Source organism: Struthio camelus, chromosome 1, assembly GCF_040807025.1.
Source record: "Struthio camelus isolate bStrCam1 chromosome 1, bStrCam1.hap1, whole genome shotgun sequence".
Classification (NCBI taxonomy): domain Eukaryota; kingdom Metazoa; phylum Chordata; class Aves; order Struthioniformes; family Struthionidae; genus Struthio; species Struthio camelus.
The window spans coordinates 70920432-70941875 of record NC_090942.1 but is presented as its reverse complement, the minus strand read 5'-3'; the positions used below and the strand labels follow the sequence as shown (position 1 = coordinate 70941875).

Below are 21444 nucleotides of genomic sequence, written 5' to 3'. Positions count from 1 at the left end.
ATGCAGTGAGGAGTAGGTCACAGGCTGCCCAACTCTGCCTATTGCATCACTACCTCCTGCCCTCCCAGCCACCCCACGTGTGCAAATTCATCCATACAGGCAGCACTAAGATAGACCCTAAATTTCGCATTCCGTTCCCTCTGGTTCTTCATGCTTATTAAATTTTAGTGTGGCCATATAACATCCCATACACTCTACGTTCTGACACCTGACTCTATACCTATATATCAGAAGAGGCATACAATCCTAATTCCCTGTTCTGCCAGCACATACACATGTAGACTAGAATCATTCCTAAATTCCATTACAGAAGACCAGGAGGGCATGAGAGAACAAATGAATGGGAAGGAGGAAGATAGAAGGAAAAGCAAAAATAGGGAATTGAAATGTAAATGTAGTTACCATTTTGAAGTGTGCTATATCAGAGTGGTCTTAAACGCTGGCCTGACCCCTTCGTCCTTACTTTAGCTACCTCTCTGTTAATGTTTCAAATTAATTCTATTGCTTATCTTTCCATGTACAGTCATCAGGGCTGTCAGCAGAATGGAGCAGCATTCAGTATAGAGCCTAACTCCTCTGTCCAAGCACAGAAAGAAATTTGCTTCCCATTGCAACGGCTGCTGCAGGAAATAGCTGGAGGCATCACACATACTTTCTTATACCAAATTAAGGCAATTGTCTCCACCATTTTGTTGTTTGCTCCTTCAGTACTAGCTCAGCATCAGAAAGAAGAAGCTTCTCTTAGTGAAGCAATACTCATGACTGAAGCTCTTAGGTTACGCAAGCAAAGGCATACTTAACTGCTTGAAACTGAGTATTCTGCATTCCCTGTCTTTATAAACATACTATTTATTATGATGTTTAATCAGGAGAAATGTAAATATACAATTCCTAAATTTTAGGTTAGTTAATCTACTTTGACAAGATAGAATTAACAAATTGTTCTACCCCTGTTGGCAACCAGTATGTAAGCATCCCCTCCTTTAACATCTACATTTTAACAGTGAAATAGTTCATGCTGGCTTTTAACAGCTCACATTTACTTTGGTATGTATGTTCTTTGTTTTGGTGATCTCTACATAAACCTGCAAATCTCTTGTCTCTGATTTTGGTTAGGAAAAGTCCCAAATATTTCTGGAGCCACAAATATTTTTTACAGAGGAAGAATTCGCATGATCATTTCTTTCTGCCGCATTGTTTAAGCCATTTGACTCCCACACTTCTCCAGAATAAAAAAACTAGCAACTTTTACGGCTGAGGAATAGGTTGTTATAATGTTATTCTTACAGTGGAAGCAGTCTGAAGAAATCTAATTTTTGACCTATGTGTCATTGGTTTTTTTTGTTGTTGTTGGTGGTTTTTGTTTGTTTGTGTTTTTGTAAAATCTTTCTTATTCAATATATTCCATTAAGAATAGTGGTATGTCTGATATTTTGGCACAAACTAACTTTCTCTTCAATAATTGTTAGGCTTTCATAAGTGATAGTATGGGATGTAGGATGATATACCAAAAACCGAAAAGGCTAACTTTCCCAGTACTTTAATAGTTCTATTCTAAGTATTCTATCCTTATTCTAAGTATTTTGAGAGTACCTTTTCTGACTTCTAACCTTCCCACTGGCTTAGGACAAGTAAAATGTTTCTATCTGCAAAACAGTATTCTCTTGTAAAAACTTTTCAATTTCTTTCAGTATGAATGCAAACCATTGTTGCTAATAGTGACCCTAGGTGGCTCTTGGGTCTTCAAGATCTGCTCAAGGCAATGATTAGAGCCTTCTTTTAGTATGGACTAAACTAGACTTGTCGTTGAGCAATATACAATGAGGATGAACTAGATGTCAGGACAGGCACAGAGTTACTTAGACTGTGTGATGAGGGGGTTGGAACACTACATGGCCCGATCTCTGGCATCAACTGGAGCAATTGCCCTTGGCACATGAGATGCCTTGACACACACACGGCTCCAGAGGAAGGATGCTGCAGTCCAGGTTTTCAGCTGCAGGGAGAGTCTGGTGCCTCCCATGCAGCTGGGGACAATGGTGGCATCACCTGTGGGAGGTGTGGTCTGGTCGGGGTGACCAGGCAAAGGAACTGTAGGAGAGGAGAATAGACTGCATATCAGCAGGGAAAAGGAACAGGAGATCCACAAGGTCTTTGCAGACATCCTGCTGAAACAGGTGTCCAAGGCCCATGAGGGAGCTATTGGCCCCGGTGGGAATAGCTCCCATGACGGAGTTATTGGTCCCACTAGGGCCAAGTACTATGTAATGTCTTTATTAACCTGGATGATCAGATGGAGAGCACCCTTAGCAAGTTTGTGGACAATACCAACTTGGCAGGAGCAGGCTATACCCTGGAGGACAGGATTGCTGTTCAGGGGGATCTTGACAGGCTGGAGAAATGGGCTGAGGGAACCTCACAAAGTTCAACATAGGCCAGTGCAGAGTCCTGTGTCTGGGATGCAATAACCCCCTGCAACAGGACAGTCTGGGGACCAACTGGCTAGAAAGCAACTTTGCAGAAGAGGACCTGGGGATCCTAGTGGACAAGTTGACCATAAGGTTGCATGACCTTGCAGCAAAGAAGGGCCAACTACGATGTGAGCTGTATTAACAAAAGTGTAACCAGCAGATCCAGGGAAGTGATCCTTCCTCTCTATTTGGCGCTTGTGAGACCACATCTGGAGCACTGTTTCCAGTTTTGGGCTCTCCAGTGCAAGAAAGACATTGACATACTGGAGTGGCTGAGACACAGGGCCACCAGGATGATTAAGGAGATGGAGCACCTGACATATGAGGAAACACAGAGAATTTGGTTTGGTCAGCCTGGAGAAGAGAAGGCTCAAGGAAGATCTTACTGCTTATCTGCTGCAACTGCCTAATGGGAAGGTACAGAGAAGACAGAGTCAGGCTGTTCTTGAAAGTGCACGGTCATAGGATAAAGAGGCAATGGACACAGGTTGGAACACAGGAAATTCTAGTTAGTAGAAAGATTCACTAGGAAGGTGCTAAAACACTGGAACAGGTGCCTAGAGAGACTGTAGAATTTCCATTCTTGGAGAAGCTCAGAACTTGACTGGACATGGCCCTGAACAACTTGATCTAACTGAACCTGCTTTGAGTAGGAGGTTACACTAGATGACCTCCAGAACTCCCTTCCAGCCTCCTGTGGTTCTGTGATGGTTCATTTAGCCATCAGTAGTTTTTATTTGTGTTCCATCCATACAGCGTGTTAATGTTACTCTTTTAACTTTTTAATGCCTGTTGGCGAAAGCAGTGGTTACCCTGAACACTTCACCTCAGTATAGTTTCTCTACCACATTTCTCTCTTTTAAAAAGTAATATTGTTTATAGATATATAGGTATATAAATGCGTATGCATGTGTGCATGTGCACTGCACTGATTTTTATTGTTAATAGTGTAGAGAAATGCCAGCACCTGAAGAATCTGCCTCTACTGCTTGAATTTTGAAAATAGCAATATAAATAATAAAATTTACATTGTGGCACCTGTAAGGAATAGCCTTTGAATAGCCTTAGTAATTTCTCATCTTCCTTAACCTATCCCATTTTGTATAAAAATATGATAACAGTTTTGGTTCACAGCTCTTAGATTAAATAGATAGTTTAGATTATGTTGATGCTTTTGGCAGCACCTTTGACACTCGACTCCCTCACCACTCATGTTATTAGTCTCAGAATATACTTAGACAGGTGTTGTGAGAGTGGCCAACTTGGTATGCCCACACCTCTTTTTACCAAGAACATGGTGGTTGAGGCTGCACTGCAGTGCTCACATACATACCATGGCTGAGTGTGCTGCATAGCCATGTCTCTGCCAAAGCACCGTAGCATAAAATCTGAAGACCATCCTGCCAGTTACCGGCCAACTATGCTGCCTCATCACAAACTTCTGCCAGGTGAGATGACACATCCACAAAGGAATCTTATGCTCGGCTCACTGGGGACAGATTACATGCCTGGTCAGCACAGGAAAGGAGCCAGTCCGCCTCAGACCCATAGCGATGAGCATGTAGCTGCTTGAGCCTACTGGCATAGCCAAGAAAGTTTCGGGAAGAGCAGGCCTAGTGCGACCCACATACAGATAAAGTCTCTCTGCCCATTTTGGCATCACCTGTGCATCACAGGGATCACACTAGCTGTGTTCCTGCTGTTAGCCTTATCAGGAACAGTCCTGACAGAACAGCGCTATTGGAGGAGGGTGTCTGTTTTCTGATAGATACTCTCTGACTCCTGTGCGGAGATATCTGCAAAGAGACAATGCAGTAATGGTCCAGCCAAGCTCTGGCATGCAAGGGAGAGTGAAATGCTAATACCTGTGGCTCCAACAAATGCAGAGCTCTGTGCAGGAAATCATCTTAGGAAAAAGTCTCACAGCCAAACACTTTGGGCAGTCTACCACCCAGATCCTCTCAGGCATTCTTTGAGTCAACATGTCAAATCTAGCAGCTACAAAAGCTAAAAGGGCTGTATCAACTACTAAAAGGTTAGCAGGTTGATCTGTTCCTGCACTTTCTCTGCCCCTCCATTGCCCCTCTCCTGCTCTCCTTAAGTAGGCAGTCAGGACACCTCTTGCAGTCAGTGTTAATCCTTCTTCCCCGCCAACACACTCAAACTCGTATGTCCCAGGACCTATAGACTCACCAGTCCTGGATTGCTACACTGAACAGAGTCTGGGTCGTGCCTCACCAGTTAAATGCTTCCAGGAGCAGGTGGGAACAAAGTCCTGAGAAGTTTCTCTGGCCAGCAGGATTACAATGGCTCTGTGCCTTCTGTCTGGAATCAGCTGAATTTGAAGTCTAGGGATGACTAAATGGATTGTTCTTGTATTTCTCACAAATGCATATCTGAAAAAAGGCCTTTGCAGGCCAAAACCAGTGCTCTGCCTGCTCTGTCTTGAGATATCCCATGAACTCAGGTGCTAGAAGTATGTACTGGTCTAGGATGAAAGCCAAACACAGACCTAAAAGTCCTGAGGAAGACTCGTGCATATTGTTCTTCATCTGAGCTCTGCATTTCCTTGTGTTGTTCTGTTCACCTGTGTTGCCAAGTGCTTAGGCAGGCAGCCGTCAGTCTTGATTTAGAGGATAACCTGAAAGCACCTGTGTTCCCAAGTGCTAGAAAGTTTTGTTGACCAGGCCTCGAGGCTTTCTCCAAGAGAGATATGAGGCAGATGTGCCTTGGGCCTGGAGTCTTGGAAACGAAAGCCAGCTTGCTCCATGCTGGCATTTCAGCCTGTGTGAGAAGATGGTGAACTTGTAGCAGCAGTCATTCAACCTCTTTGTCCTGAATGGAACAGGCACAAGACATGCCATGCAGGGAGAAGGTTAGTAGCCCAAAGGTCTGGCGTAGGTCTGTCCAGTTCAATTTTTACCTTAGGACACTGGTAGATGATGACAAGAGCTAAATAAGGCTGATGATAAAAAAAAACCTCTGCTGTAGAGTCCTGAAGTGTGCAGATAAGTGAATCCGGCATGAGCGCTAGAGTAGCCTTGCTGGTACACCAGAGGGCTTGTGAACAGCCATTATTCCCAAGGGTGATATACAGTCTGGATGCAACTGGAATGGTCTGGACATGCTCATAGGGCTTCTTGTGTGCACAGGTACTGGGTGCTGCAGCATAGGTGCCATCCAGAACAACACAACAGAGTTGTAAAAACTAAAGTAGTAGTACTAAAACTAAAACTTTTTTTTTATTTAAAAATGACCAATCTCTGAAAATAGCATTTTTGAATAATACAGAGAAGTACCGTTCAACACATTTTGGGCTAAGAGAACCACTAAGTTCTGTGATCCATCAGTTAGTTCTGTTCTGAATAGACATCAAAACATGTTAACAGGCAGATGAAGGGCAAAAACTTCTTTATCTCATGACAGATACCTCCCCTACCAGATGTACATCATTCCTTACAGATCAGCTATCCAAGTGACATAACAATAGTGGCAAAACCTTGCATAACTTAAAACAGTATTGTGCAGATCTTAGGAAACAGTATATTCCTAGGAGGTTCTTTGGTGATTATACAAGTCCCTTTAATTTTTGGTTTGATGCTTATAAAGACAGTGTATGGTGCACAAAAGTCTTTACATTTTCCACAATTGCATATGATACCTTCATAAGTTAGGTGAATGATGTAAATGCTTCAGTGTGTCCACTGTAAAACTCCATTCTGTCATTCTGTTGCCACCTACTGGGAGACTTGGTAATATCTCATTTCAATTATTTCTAAAATACACCAAATTCTACTATTTTAGTATCCACACAGAACTCTGATATATTAATAAAAGAATGGCTTTCAAACATTATGCCTGAAAGAGAACTGTGCTGCCTTTTTTTTTAATGATGTTTCAATAAAGAAAAATGCAGTACATTTTGGGATACAGTTTCAGAAGAGTTACTTCCTTTTTGGTTAGAATTTTCAGGCACAAGATGTGTGTATATATATGTAAAAATTTGTGGAAGTAGATCTGGACTTGCAGAATTACCTACCCTAATATACCCTGTTCAGAACTATGGTTTATAATATAGAGACCAGCCATTCACTTTGTAGATAAAAAGTAGGGCAAACTACATCTTGCATCTGTCAGTTGAGTTTCTGGATGTGTCTGCTTTATTATGACCTTTTAGGAGACCTAATACAAACTGAGCTACCAGAAAGGGGGCAGCAGCCTGCACCAGTTAGGGGGAAAAATAGGGCATTTCTGTAGCACTGCTGGAATTTGTATTTGATGAGCATATGCTTCAAGGAAAACATTGATTTTCTTAAAGAAATTTACTTATGAAAGATCAATAATATATCCAGTGTTAAAAAACTATAGTGCTATATGTTAAAGAGGTTTGGTCCATTCTCTGTTCCCTCCAGGATGTCTTCTTATCTATGTTAAGGGAAACCTTCCAGATAACTCTGACCTGGCAAGTCAGACACACTTGGTAAGGTCAGAACTACTGGTTAAGTGTCTTGCTCCAGGCATTGTTCAGGCACTGGGGCTGCTCGACAGGTACCCACAAACAGGCCCTATTGCATGATTTGCTTTCCCTTATATTACCATTTTCATGCTTCCCCCTTCCCAGATAAACACATACCTGACCTTTTTCCCCCACTGACACCGTTTTTCTGATTTTACGCTCTTACATTGTAATTTCAGCTTTAGTTAGTGACTCCAGTAATCCAGCACCCCCTTCACTTTCTGTTGACATCTTTCACCCAAGGGGAGTCCCCAAAACTCCCCTTTCGCTGTATGTAATGTCTGGTAGTTTCTCCTGCCATTAACTTACTAGTTTAGACCCAGGCTGGGGTTGGTCAGTCACTCTTCCCCTTCCATTGTCTGCAACGTGCAGCAGTTTCTCATGTTATCCCATCAGTCTAACCTCAGGCCAGGACTGGCCACCTGCATGCATACCTTAACGATATACAGTTCTAAAATCATGAAAGAACGGGAATATACAAAAATATTAATTACCAACACTAAGTTGTGAAGTCATAGCTGGCATTTTTAGACATCCCACCTTTAACTATGACACACATTCTTTGTCATGGCTCTGATTTACTGTGGTTTCAGAAAGTTTGATGGAACTTGTAATGCTTCTGTCCTGCATTCCACAAGCTGGTTATTTTAAAGCCTTTATTTCTGCCAGAGAAGTTATCCATTTAGTAGTGACAACAGGGCTGTCCACATACTTGTACTTCCAGACCAGTCCTGTTTTGACTGTTACACCGTTGCTGCTTAAGCATAGCATGTTCTAAACTCCCACTGAAGTTAAGAGTACCCGAATTGTGCCCCTGCTCATGGCACCTGGCAAAATCACCCCTTCTAATCACCCCACACTGCAGATCCTATAGAAGCAATGGTGCTAAGACTAGCTGTAAGTTCTTGGTACCAACAGTGCCAAGAACTTTATTTCTCCTTTGTCCAAGGCGCTGTTAAAAGGGAAACGAATGCTTAGGGCTTCCTTGCATCTTTTTCCAGCTGCAATTGTGCAGGCTACAGATTTCCTTGGCATTTGTACCCTCCTGACAGAGGTCACTGCTCTCATATCTGCAGACTACAGCTCTGTTACCTGCCACACTGCACATCACAGAGAAGTGAAGACCCAGAAAAGAAAGAGGGTTTCAAGGAGGGTGCTAATGTAGAGATTAGACAGGCAGGAGACTTCTTAGCAGAACCTAATGAGGAATAAAGGAATAATGGTTGGGGGTGGGGGTGAGGAGAACACAAGAAATGATGAGACCCAGGGAAAAACATAAAGAAGGAGAGACAGATTTGGTAAGATCAGGCAAAATGGAAGGAGACAAGTATATGAGGGAATTGAAAGCGTCAAAGGAATAACATTTTCTTAAGAAAGCTTCAGTAGGACATCTTCCAGAAATGTTTGAAGGAGCAGAGATACTTAAAACTGAGAGTTCTCACTGCATCTTAAAGCCTTACTAACATTATGTTTTGAATTAGTATGAAATAAAGATTGAGCACTGCATGTAATGTCTCTTCATTTAGTGTTTGTAGCACAATTGCGTGTGACATTTTGAAGCAGAAGAGTTTCTCAAATCATGAGATTGCAGCTACATGGCTGTATCTTTGTGTTGAATAAATGACAGTATATAAAACAGATGGACCTTTAGCTCCAGAAGTAACTTGTTTTCAGGATATACTGGCAAAAAAAAAATGAAGCCTGTTGCCCTCTGAGGAATAGTGGCTAATGATTAGCTGGTCATACATCCTGCTGCTGATTGTTTTGTGATCTCATAATGGAGATGGAATTTTTGAAACTCAGAATGGTTACACTCTACTGACATGCTCTACGGACCTGGCGTGTGTGAAACAAGCAAAAATGCAGCCACATGAAATAAAGAGACATAGAGGCAATCTTATGCACAGAAGAGGGCAAAGTGAATTTTAAGATTCCCCCCCATCATTTTCATCTTCAAATGAGTCATTTGCCACTTCCTCATAATCCTTCTCCAGGGCAGATAAGTCTTCCCGGGCCTCTGCAAATTCTCCTTCCTCCATGCCTTCCCCCACATACCAGTGCACAAAGGCTCTCTTGGCGTACATCAGGTCAAACTTGTGGTCGAGCCTTGCCCAGGCCTCTGCGATGGCTGTGGTGTTGCTCAGCATGCAGACTGCTCGCTGAACCTGGGCCAGGTCTCCCCCAGGAATAATTGTGGGAGGCTGGTAGTTAATCCCAACCTGCAAATAACAATTGAAAGGTGGTGGAATAAAGAGAGTTATGAAAAAAAGGACTAAAAGACACAATAAACAGGGTGAGAAAGTTGTAAAACCATTGGTGGCTGGGAAAGAAAAGAGGTGGGGAAAAACCTCAAATCACATCAGCAAAATCCCTCTTAAGGCTAATGACATTCAAGCTGTTCTTTTGAGCATAAGTCAATTCCTGTCCTTTACTGAGAAAAAAAGAGGGCAACCAGAACTGGATTCTAAATGAAGGGAAGCTTATAAAAATGTAGCAGTACGTTTGGCAAAATTGGGTACAGTGAAGAAAATAGTCTTCACAGAGGTATAGAGATGTAGTAATGTTTCACTTGCCAACAGTGTAGTACTGCTTTTTTTTTTTTTTTAGTCTGATGAAGGACAGTCTGAACAGCGTCTTTAGAATATAAGCCTTACTTTGATCTTTCCTCTGGAATGTAATTTATTTAAATATAAATCATTAGAGGGTTGACATTCTCCATTTACTAAATATACAGGACATAGAGTACAGTACTTCTTTATGATATATGTACCTATTTATTTAGCTATTTCAGAGTCTGTGTCAATAGGATGTCCGAGGGTACATTTTATATGCACACGTATTCCTAACGTTTGTTTTTCTCACAAGTGGAAAGCATGCAAGACGTAAAGTTTTAAATACAAGTTTTCAGCTAGACTGAACTTGCCCTTTAGACGTTACAGAGAAGCACGCTCACCTTGAAGCCTGTTGGACACCAGTCCACAAACTGGATAGCTCTCTTGGTCTTGATGGCAGCAATTGCTACGTTGACATCTTTGGGAACTACGTCACCACGATACAGCATGCAGCAGGCCATGTACTTGCCATGTCGCGGGTCACACTTCACCATCTGGTTGTTGGGCTCAAAGCAGGAGCTGGTGATTTCTGCCACCGAGAGCTGCTCATGATACGCTCTCTCGGAAGAGATGATGGGGGCGTAGGTCACTAAGGGGAAGTGGATGCGCGGGTAGGGTACCAGGTTTGTCTGGAACTCGGTCAGGTCCACGTTGAGGGCACCATCGAAGCGCAGCGAGGCGGTGATGGAGGAGACAATCTGGCTGATGAGGCGGTTGAGGTTAGTGTAAGTCGGGCGCTCAATGTCCAAGTTTTGGCGGCAAATGTCATAGATAGCCTCGTTATCAACCATGAAGGCGCAGTCCGAGTGCTCGAGGGTGGTGTGCGTGGTCAGGATGGAATTGTAGGGCTCCACCACAGCGGTGGAGACCTGGGGAGCAGGGTAGATGGCAAACTCTAACTTGGACTTCTTTCCATAGTCCAGGGAGAGGCGTTCCATCAGTAAGGAGGTAAAGCCAGAGCCAGTGCCCCCACCAAAGCTGTGGAAAATCAGGAATCCCTGTAGCCCTGAGCAGGCATCAGCCTGAAAAACAAAAGCAAAAGTGAAAGAATAAGTGAATATATCTCTGAATTCCACCTTGAAATAGAAACAGCAACACCCCCACTCAGTACACAGCAGAGGGATTAGCAGTTTTCCCAGAACATTCTCACAGTCTGTGTTTTCCCTATAAATCTCAGGCTACTCCCTAGAGTGATACTAGATATCTCTTACAATAATGCTACAGCAATATTTGAGGTTTTCTGTGTAAGTCTTCCAGTCTTAAGACTGTATTTCCCTGTTCTGAGCCAATAACAATAGTAAAAGCAAAACAAGAGTCACTACCAAAAAATGTACATGCTGTTTTATTTCCCATACTATCCGCCTAAAGTCTTGCTTCCAATGTAGTAGTACATACCAGTTTGCGTATACGATCTAACGCCATGTCAATTTTGTCTTTTCCAATGGAGTAGTGGCCACGTGCATAGTTATTCGCTGCATCTTCCTTTCCAGTGATCAGCTGTTCTGGATGGAAAAGCTGCCGGTAGGTGCCAGTTCGTACCTCATCTGAACAAAAGAAAAGAAGCATAAGCTTGGAAGCGATAACTCACCAAGGCTGGTAATGTTAGCAAATCCAGTTGCTAAAGCTGAGCATTCTGTGTTGGCAGACAAAAGGCATGGCAGATCTGAGTGATGAGAAGCTAAGCACAAAGCTAAGGAATATAATCTGAGACCTTCTCAGTTCTGAAAAAAATAAGCAGCTGCTGCTCTGAGATGCATCTCTTAACGTTGCTCTGTTATACAGATGAGTTCATTTTTCAAATGATGGTTATGCCGTGCTGTGGAAAAACTTCACCTCTTTATACTGATCAGATGAAAGTCATCAGAACCTTCAGGAGAATGACTGGAAGAGATTTGCAAGAGTAAAATGGTGGTTTCCCCCAAAAAATCTTTCAGGACACCCCCGTTATCTGCTTCTTCATGGTCCTGTCTCAGATCCGAACGGTAGGAAAGCATTTTCCATCAGTTATCAAAGGAAAACCACCACAAAAAATACCAGAAGGTAAAGATTCTCATGAAGAAAGGTAAATTATAACCAATGCGGGGGGGGGGGGGGGGGGTTAACAATGGTAAATGTTGATTTTACTAATTATTAGATACAGTGCCAATGACAGTGTAGTCAGCTGTCATCATCTCATTGAGATTAACAGAGCTTTTAGTACTACCTGCTATTACAAACTTAAAATACCTAAGTTTTACCTGGATGTTGGAATCATCCCTAAAGGTCAGGGCGTTGCCCTGCTGCTTAGTGATCTGAATACTGGCACCCAGAAGAGTTAATTCATTTCCATTTTGCAAGATTAGTTCTATACTGACCTACTACAGTTTGTTCCAAGTCCACCATAATAGCCCGTGGCACATATTTTCTAGTGCTTGTCTCTCTGAAAAATGTGGCAAAAGAGTCGTCATCGCTGGGTTGGTCCCTGAAGGTGCCATCTGGCTGAATGCCATGTTCCAGACAGAAGAGTTCCCAACATGCATTGCCAATTTGGACTCCAGCTTGACCAACGTGAACAGAGATGCACTCACGCTAGAGAGGGAGATCAGGGAAAAGGTGAGAAGAACCAGTGAGTATCTTGAGAGTCGATAAGCTGATCTTACCTGAAAACCCAATCAACCACTGATTTTTTTATTTCTTCTGAATAGGAGACAAAACCTTACACAATCTTTCACATGACCAGAATTAATAGAAAATATTTTACACTCATTTACAAACAGGAAGATGAATGTATTTTACTGTGTGTGGAAAGAAACAATAATCACAACAGTTAGAAATTTGCAGCCACACCTACACATGTGTACAGCAAGTACATTTTCTGCAGTGCATGTAAATTCATATAAACAGAAAAACTGGGCATCAATACACAAAATGAACTGCAGTAGATCCCAGCTAAGGAATATGAGCTAAATCCATTTACCTCGGACAAAACACAACTATGCTGCCTTACTGATCTCTAGATAAAACAGAAGGAATGAAGTATCTCTCAATCTTCTTTTGAACATGTGGGTTGGAGAGGTGGAAAATAGGTTTGTACAAATTAAATGAAAGTAACTAGAATTAAAGTGCCTTTAGTACCTAATTTAATCTCAACCACTGATTGTTTCAGTGCATTCTCCAGGTATTTTAATCCAATTTAACATGCAAAGAGTTAACTTGATACTCAAGAGAACTTGATACTTTTCACATATTAAATTAAATTAAATTAATCTCCTGAGAAATCATTGTCATACATACACTTTCTTAGTCATTGCTGTTCAGTCAATAACCAGTTTCTAAAACGTATATTACTATGTCATGCGCATAGTTTAGTGCCAGAAATCTGAAACACAAAATACAATATTACATTCTACAAGAAAAATAAATGTTTCTCCTTCTGTAAGTTGTTATGCAGACTCTCAACTACTGTGAATGTAAAGGGTTCTCTCAAAAACACTGTTGTTGGACACAGTATATTTGAATATGACATTTTTGGCAGGTGATTCCTATCCAGTTGCAGTTAATGTCTGTGGAAATATCCACATTTCTTTGCTCTTAACCTTAACGCTCACAAGCTCGTATGAAAAAGCCATTAATACAGTGTTTAAATATATACTGTATTTAACATATATACAATGTAGCTTCCATCCAAAAAAAAAAAAAAGTTCCAACCCCATCTTTCTTTTTCTGCATATGATTTAGCTGCACGTATTAAACTTGATTAATTTATCAAGAGGCTGATACAATAGCCTGTTTGTAGTCTGAAGGCAACATTTGTTGCCTCAGAAATGAACACATACTCCCCAATTCTTTTCCTTTAGAAATTTCCTATCTAGATATAATCTTGATAAATCCACTGTAGCCTAAGAGACCAGGCAGAAATGGAGATGCTCAGATCTGCACACCATACAATCCTAAGAATTCCAGTTTATGAACTTGTTGATCAGTCATCAAGGAGGGTCCTTAATCCCTCATCCCCTCCACAGTACAGGGCACCTGAATATAGTACTTGGGCGCCTGTTCCCTAATTCAAAGACAAACTGAATGTCTCAGGGCTCCATTAAAACTGGGTTCTCCCTGATGTTGTAAGACAGTGAAGCAAAAGATGGATTAGATTTCATAAAACTTATGCCCTGAATTTTCCAAAACTACATGGGTAAGTGGGAACAACTACAGCCCATTTCATTTATGTTACTTGGATACATTTACTTTCTTTGATTTTTCTTTTCTTTTCTTTTTTTTTTATGATGAGTAAAGCTCAAAGGAGATTAATATTTTTTTTTTGTACCTTGCCGATGTTCGAATATTCTTGTTTATTCATCAAGAAGAAAAACTGATCTAATTAGGTATAAGGCAGAAGCTGTTTTCTGGATGGAATTTTTTTTTTCATTTTACTATCTGTCGCATAAAAATTGCAGCTCCACTTCTGTCTCTCCCTAATCAGCTTCCTTTCTCCTGAATATTCAAGTTCTGCTGGTTGGTCCAGCTCTTCCTGGTGATCTCCCCAGAGACAGAACTGCACAGCATCGGCTGCCGTTCTTCTCTACCCTGGCCCCCCAGCTAGCTACAGTATGGGAAAATCTAACAGAAGAAGTATCAGTAGAATCCCAGAGGATATTTAAATTTTAATCTCACTTCAAATTCATATCTCCCTGTCTTTAATAAGCCTGGATCACAGGTAGCCTGCTAACTACATCGAGGCTGCGGTGATAGAAAACCTGACGTTAGAGTTTGAAGGCACATTAATTACAACCTGCTTTAGACTTCAGCCACACTGAAGTTAGTCCACATGTGTAGTACCCCTACCTAGGTAAATGTTGAAAAATGTGCATATGATAGAAAGTGATCTCAAGAGCAGAGCTGTACTAGTGGATGTTGAAAATAAAACTGCTCAGAGTAGCAGGGAATGGAAGGAAAATAAGTGAAAGGAAATTGATAGGGAAGGATTATTTTTTCTGTATTGATTTTCAAAGGTTGATAGCTTGATGTGCCAATGTGAATTGCAAGCAGATACATTTCCATAGAGAAAGAGTTGTACTGCTATAATCACTGAAGAGATATATTTCTGTTTTGTTTTAGCTGATTTTGAATCAGGACATTTGAGATTTGCCTTTCAGTCTGTAGTTGAGAAGGGGTTGCTGCCTCTATAGGGGCAGGCAATTTTCGAGTGGAGACTTTTATGCTGTGTAAAAGGATCCTTGCAGAGTACATAAGTTACCTAAACACCTATTTCATGTTTCCATTACATTTGGCAGTACTATGCAAATTAGACTTGTACAGTAAGTGAGACTTGAACATAGGAAATAAAAAATATGAAGAGATAGTGACCCACTTAAAATCAATCAAGAAAAATAATTTTTGGATTAATTTTTGAAATAGTGACTACCAGGAGTTTCACATAATTGCATTACATTTCCTGATTCTCTGCTACAAAAACAAAGATGCAGGAGCAGCAGATGCCAAGCAGAAGAAGAAAAAAAGCACTAAATTCATCTTGAGCTATAATTCCATTTGGCACTCCCCAAGGGATGACTGTATTGCTGTTTCTTGCAGCCACCCTATGGTATGTTCTGAACTCATTTGCTCGTTTGTGATCCTTTCTTCCTATTTCATGACCTAGCAGTGAGGTCATGAGCTTCTGACACAAACCACTGATGAACACTAGGAGTCCAGTGTCAGAACTCGTATTGTAGACGAGTTCTGAAGCAGCTGTGGACCTTTGAAGCAGCTGTGGACCTTAAATGGTACCCTTGAAGGGTATTCACATCTTCTTAGACCAAAGAATTGATCATTTAGTTGTCTCTATGCTTGGAGTTCCTAATTTAGGACCCTCTACAGAGCTCGGTGTTCCAAAACTAGGTATTCAGCCCTTTCTTTAAAAGAGAAGAAAAAGAGTCAGGCTTCTTAGGTACCTAATTTCAAAGGTTACCAACCACTTCTGAAAAATTAATTATATGTGGAACTGTGCTACCAATATTCCAGATTTGCTATTTAAAAATTGACTAGATTTTTTTAAAGTGGTGACTTTTTACTTAAAAGGTTCTTAAAAGTGACTGCGCAATTTAGGAAAACAGCCTTTTCTGTGGTCAGATGGAAGTCAGTTAGTTTGCAAACTAGGAGGACCACCCTAGTATTAATTTGGCATTAGGATTCTGCAAGAAGTGATAAGGAAACCAAAATTATGTGCATTCAAAAATACTTCAGCATAGTCACTTTCCAACATGCAATTACTTCATTATTGTGCCATTTTATAAATCTGCATTTATTAGAGGTACTGTTCGTTAAAAACAACAACAACAACAAAAAAGAAGTTTGAATACCAGTTGAAAATGTGACTATACAACTAGTTACTCTTTTAAACATAAACTTTTGAGTGAGAAGGATCAGTCCCTCCAGCTGATACCATCTTCCTCTCCTCTGCAGAGATGGAGCACAGTGTAGCAGAGGTATACTTGCAACCTTGAGTTCTTTATATTCTTGTCATAAAGTTAAGCAAGAATAGAACAAAAAGCCTTCTTTCTTTCAACAGCCACAGATCTGCAGAAATCAGGAAGCCATATAAAGAATCCGGGAAATGTAATAAACTAAAGCACTATAGTTTATTAAAGAAATGTCTAAGGGCTACCTTGTTTTTCTACACCAAAGACCAAACTTTAATGCCATCGACATAAATACAAGCAGAGTCCTAGCACCGCTTGCATCTCTGTGTGTAAGGGGAAATGGAACAGGAAACAAGTACTGTCTTAGGCTCTCCCGGTATTTACTAACCTAACAAGAAGAGAGTTTTTTTTAAACAACACTTGAAAGGCTTTTGGTAAGATTCACCGAGCCACTCAATAACAAAATCTTGGACACAGTAGGAATTACCGAATAAAGTTCCCTGGATTATGTTATACAAGAGATGAATTTAGAGAACCACAATGGCCTGGGAAGACCACAGATCACTAACATTAATCTCTGGTCCCATTCACCTAGTCGCAGTCCCAATACTGAAGTAAAAAAGTCACTTCAACCTTTCCACCTTCACATAGACCTTGATGAGAGCAGATGGAAACAAAAGGCCAAATTCATTGTTCATCATTTCATAAAATAATCTGATTTTTTTTTTCTTACCATGGTATCTTCTGTGGTGCTCACTTCCTGTCTTGATTTGAAGCAGCAGCTTTGGTTACTGATGTTTCTTCTGCTGTTTTGCTCTAAGTAGCCTGGTGGAAGGAGGCAGGGCATTCATCCCTTGCTGGCTGGGGCCCTGCAGCATCACAGTGCAGGCAAGAGAGGTCATAATCTCCCCGAGGCAACCTTCCCATCCCACTACTCACCCCTTACATCACCAGCCTGCCTTCAAACATACGCAAGCCCCAGCCCTAAGTCTGTCCCTAAGGAAGTCTTCCCAGGTAATCTGTCATACTAAACCTGGTTAAAAACAAGTTACAACCAGTATTTGTAACCAGAAGTTTTAACATATATGGGGCATCTTCACAAATAACAACTGGTTTCCTAAAACACTAACTGGTGAATATGCTACTGATAATTCACTTAAGTGTAGAAGATTATTAGCCACTGTTAAAATTTGACCATCAACACTATTTTGGAAGGTGGCATAATTTTTAAATTGTGTCTTTGTGACAAAGAGATTGGGGATGAACAGTGAACAGAGTTGTTTAACTTGCCTAAGTTGCACTGATTGAAATGAGTCAGGTTGGATGATAAGGAATTCCACTTGGTTGACTATTTGATGATAGTAGCAGCTTTATAACAACACTAAAACACTGTTTACATGTCACAGTCACAGAGTCACAGAATCACAGAATGGTTGAGGTTGGAAGGGACCTCTGGAGATCATCTAGTCCGACCCCCCTGCTCAAGCAGGGTCCTCTAGAGCATATTGCCCAGGATCGCGTCCAGGCGGGTTTTGAATATCTCCAGGGAAGGAGACTCCACTACGTCTCTGGGCAACCTGGTCCACGGCTCAGTCACCCTCACAGTGAAGAAGTTTTTCGTCATGTTCAGATAGAACTGCCTGTGTTTCCGTTTCTGCCCGTTGCCTCTTGTCCTGTCGCTGGGCACCACGGAGAAGAGTCTGGCCCCATCCTCTCGACACCCCCCCCTTCAGATACTTGTACACATTGATGAGATCGCCTCTCAGTCTTCTCTTCTCCAGGCTACACAGGCCCAGCTCTCTCAGCCTTTCTTCATAGCAGAGATGCTCCAGTCCCCTCATCATCTTTGTAGCCCTCCGCTCGACTCTCTCCAGTAGTGCCATGTCTCTCCTGTACTGGGGAGCCCAGAACTGGACACAGTACTCCAGGGGAGGCCTCACCAGGGCTGAGCAGAGGGGCAGGATCACCTCCCTCCACCTGCCGGCAACACTCTGCCTCATGCGCCCCAGGATACCACTGCCCTTCTTGGCCACAAGGGCACATTGCTGCCTCATGCTTAACTTGTTGCCCACCAGCACTCCCAGGTCCTTCTCTGCAGAGCTGCTTTCCAGCAGGTCAACCCCCAGCCTGTCCTGGTGCCTGGGGTTATTCCTCCCTAGGTGCAGAACCCTGCACTTGCCTTGGTTGAACTTCAGGAGGTTCCTCTCCACCCCACTCTCCAGCCTGTCCAGGTCCCTCTGAATGGCAGCACAGCCTTCTGGTGTGTCAGCCACTCCCCCCAGTTTTGTATCATCAGCAAACTTGCTGAGGGTGCACTCTGTCCCTTCCTCCGGGTCATGGATGAATACATTGAACAAGACTGGACCCAGCACTGACCCCTGGGGGACACCGCTAGCTACAGGCCTCCCACTAGACTCTGCACCACTGACCGCAACCCTCTGAGCTCTGCCATCCAGCCAGTTCTCAATCCACCTCACTGTCCACTCATCCAACCCCCACTTCCTGAGTTTCCCTATGAGGATGTGATGGGAGACAGTGTCAAAAGCCTTGCTGACGTCCAGGTAGACAGCATCCACTGCTCTCCCCTCATCTACCCAGCCAGTCATTCCATCAGAGAAGGCTGTCAGATTGGTTAAGCATGATTTCCCCTTGGTGAATCCATGCTGACTACTCCTGATCACCTTCTTGTCCTCCAGATGCTTAGTGATGACCTCCAGGAGGAGCTGTTCCATCACCTTTCCAGGGATGGAGGGGAGGCTGACTGGCCTGTAGTTTCCTGGCTCCTCCTTCTTGCCCTTTCTGAAGACTGGAATGACACTGGCTTTCTTCCAGTCCTCAGGCACCTCTCCTGTTCTCCAGGACCTTTCCAAGATGATGGAGAGTGGCCTAGCAATAACATCTGCCAGCTCCCTCAGCACTCATGGGTGCATCCCATCAGGGCCCATGGATTTGTGGATGTCATGTTTGCCTAGATGATCTCTAACTCGATCCTCCTCGACCAAGGGAGAGTCTTCCTTTCTCCAGACTTCCTCTCTTGTCCCCAGCGTCTGGAATTCCTGAGGACTGGCCTTAGCAGTGAAGACTGAAGCAAAGAAGGCATTCAGTAACTCTGCCTTCTCTGTATCCTTCGTTACCAGGGCACCCGCCCCATTCAGCAGCGGGCCCACGTTTTCCCTAGTCTTCCTTTTGCTCTTGATGTATTTGAAGAAGCCCTTCTTGTTGTCCTTGACATCCCTTGCCAGTTTGAATTCTAAATGGGTCTTAGCCTTCCTTGTTCCATCCCTGCAACAAGGCCTGTAGTAAACCCCCACAACAGTATCACCCATGTTAGCCTGCCCTTTAATCCTTACCCATAGGCTCTCAACCTGCTCTTCATCCACCCTGAGGCAGAGCTCCATACATTCTAGTTGCTTCCTCATATAAAAGGCAACTCCACCACCTCGCCTTCCTGGCCTGTCTTTCCTAAAGAGCACCTAGCCATCCATGAGAGCATTCCAGTCATGTGAGCTATCCCACCATGTCTCTGTAACTGCAATGAGATCATGGCCCTGCGACCACACACAGATCTCTAACTCTTCCTGCTTATTCCCCATGCTGCATGCATTGGTGTACAGGCATTTCAGAGAGCCAGTCAAGCATGTAAGCTTCCCAGGAGAGGTGCAAGAGGATCCTCCGTAGCCATGTCCCATGCTGTCTCCCCTGGCTGCATGCACCCGCTGGAGGCATCCTGACTCGAGTGGTATTTTACTGAGTACCATGTCACTATACCATTCCCCTTCCCCCATCTTTCCTAGTTTAAAGCCCTCCCTACCAGGCTGGCCAACCTGTTGGCAAAGACGCGTGTTCCCTGCTTGGTAAGCTGGATCCCATCTGTCTCCATCAGCCGTTGATCTTCAAATAGGGTTCAATGGTCATAGAAACCAAAGCCCTGCTGCCAACACCAGCAGTGCAGCCAGTTGTTAACTTGAAAAACTCATCTACTCCTCCTCCCGTCCTTTCCCCTCACAGGCAGGATCGAGGAGAAAATGACCTGGGCTCCCAGACCCTTCACCACCATCCCCAGAGCTCTGAAGTCCTGTTTGATGGTTTCCAATTTGCCTTTCGTGTCATTAGCACCCACACAGAAGAGCAGCAGACGGTAGTAGTCTGATGCATGGACAAGCCTTGGCAGTCTTTCCGTGACATCTCTTATTCGAGCCCCTGGCAGGCAGCAAACCTCTCTAGACAAGAGGTCAGGTCGGCAGATAGGTGCCTCTGTCCCCTGCAGCAGGGAGTCACCCACAACAATCACTCGCCGCTTCTTCCTGGCGTTCCTGCACGGCACAGGGTCTGCCAGGCCAGTTGCCTCCCTTGGAGCCATGCCCAGCTCCTCCTCAGCTTGGAGGGCACTAAACTTGTTCTTCAAAGGCAAATCTTGAGGAGGAGCAAGAGCCTTTCTCCTTCTACGAGAGGTCACCAGTTTCCAGCCTTCTTCAACAGTGTTATGATGGACCATTGCACACGGTACAGAGCCCTCTGGCAACTCCGCTGCAGTGTGGGGTGGAAACTCCTGGAGCTGCACCATCTCCAGGAATACCCTGTCAATCTCCTGCTCATCGTCTCAGATGCTACACAGCCTACTGACTTCCTCCTGTAACTCCTTTATCTGGCAATACAACTGATCAACCACAGCACACCTCGCACAGGAGAGCTGACTATCAGCCCAGGCCTCACGGAGAGGTCCCAGGCACTCCCTGCAGCCTGTCACCTGCAGAGCTGCATCTGCTGTCTGAGGGTCTGTCTGGGTTGAAGCCTCAGACAGAGCTGATGCAGCAACTCGAACAGCCACTGGGGAACGTGCTCTGCGGCGTGTCATGACCATGCCTGGGGAAGGACACACCACTACGGAAAATGAAGGTGCCTTCTGGCGTCCTTCTGCGCGAACTGCTGTGCAAACTGCTGCCTCTGTTTGCTGCCTCTGTTGTGCAAACTGCTGCCTCTGTATGCTGCGCTCTGGGAGCTGCGCTCTAGGCCTGGCTCTTATATAGGCCTCAACCTAGCAGTGACTCACAGGGTGCTTGACCCACCCAATCAAGAGCCACCTGAATCAAAAGCCCCAACTCTCTCTGGGCAACCCAGAGGGCTCATTAGCAGCAGCCCCACGTAGCTAGAACTTCCCAGGAGAAGTTAAGTCAAGGCCTCCTGCAGTAGTCCTTGCCTAGCTCTCCCTTCCTGCTAGCAGCAAGCACTGTCTAGCTCCTCAGGGGTCCCCAGAAAGCCTCCACAACTTCCAACAAGGCCCACAAAAGGCCCAGGCAGAGCCCAGACACTGCTGCCTCTGTTCGCTGCGCTCTGGGAGCTGCGCTGTAGGCCTGGGTCTTATATAGGCCTCTGCCTAGCAGTGACTCACAGGGTGCTTGACCCCGTGATCTATGGACAAAGTACACTGATTAACTTGCTGCCTGACGCTA

The 21444-nt window shown here is 43.6% G+C and overlaps 1 protein-coding gene across 1 annotated transcript; it reads right to left on the bottom strand.

Annotated features, from left to right (window-relative positions):
- Window positions 1-5695: 5695 nt before the first annotated feature.
- On the bottom strand, window positions 5696-16913 carry LOC104147263 (tubulin alpha-2 chain). Its single transcript, XM_009679812.2, has 5 exons — window positions 16728-16913; window positions 11954-12167; window positions 10995-11143; window positions 9941-10621; window positions 5696-9206 (listed from the first exon to the last, which is right to left on the bottom strand). Exons 1-5 carry the CDS (start codon window positions 16839-16841, stop codon window positions 8913-8915), a joined length of 1452 nt encoding a protein of 483 aa, XP_009678107.2. The 5' UTR covers window positions 16842-16913; the 3' UTR covers window positions 5696-8912.
- Between the last annotated feature and the right edge of the window lie 4531 nt (window positions 16914-21444).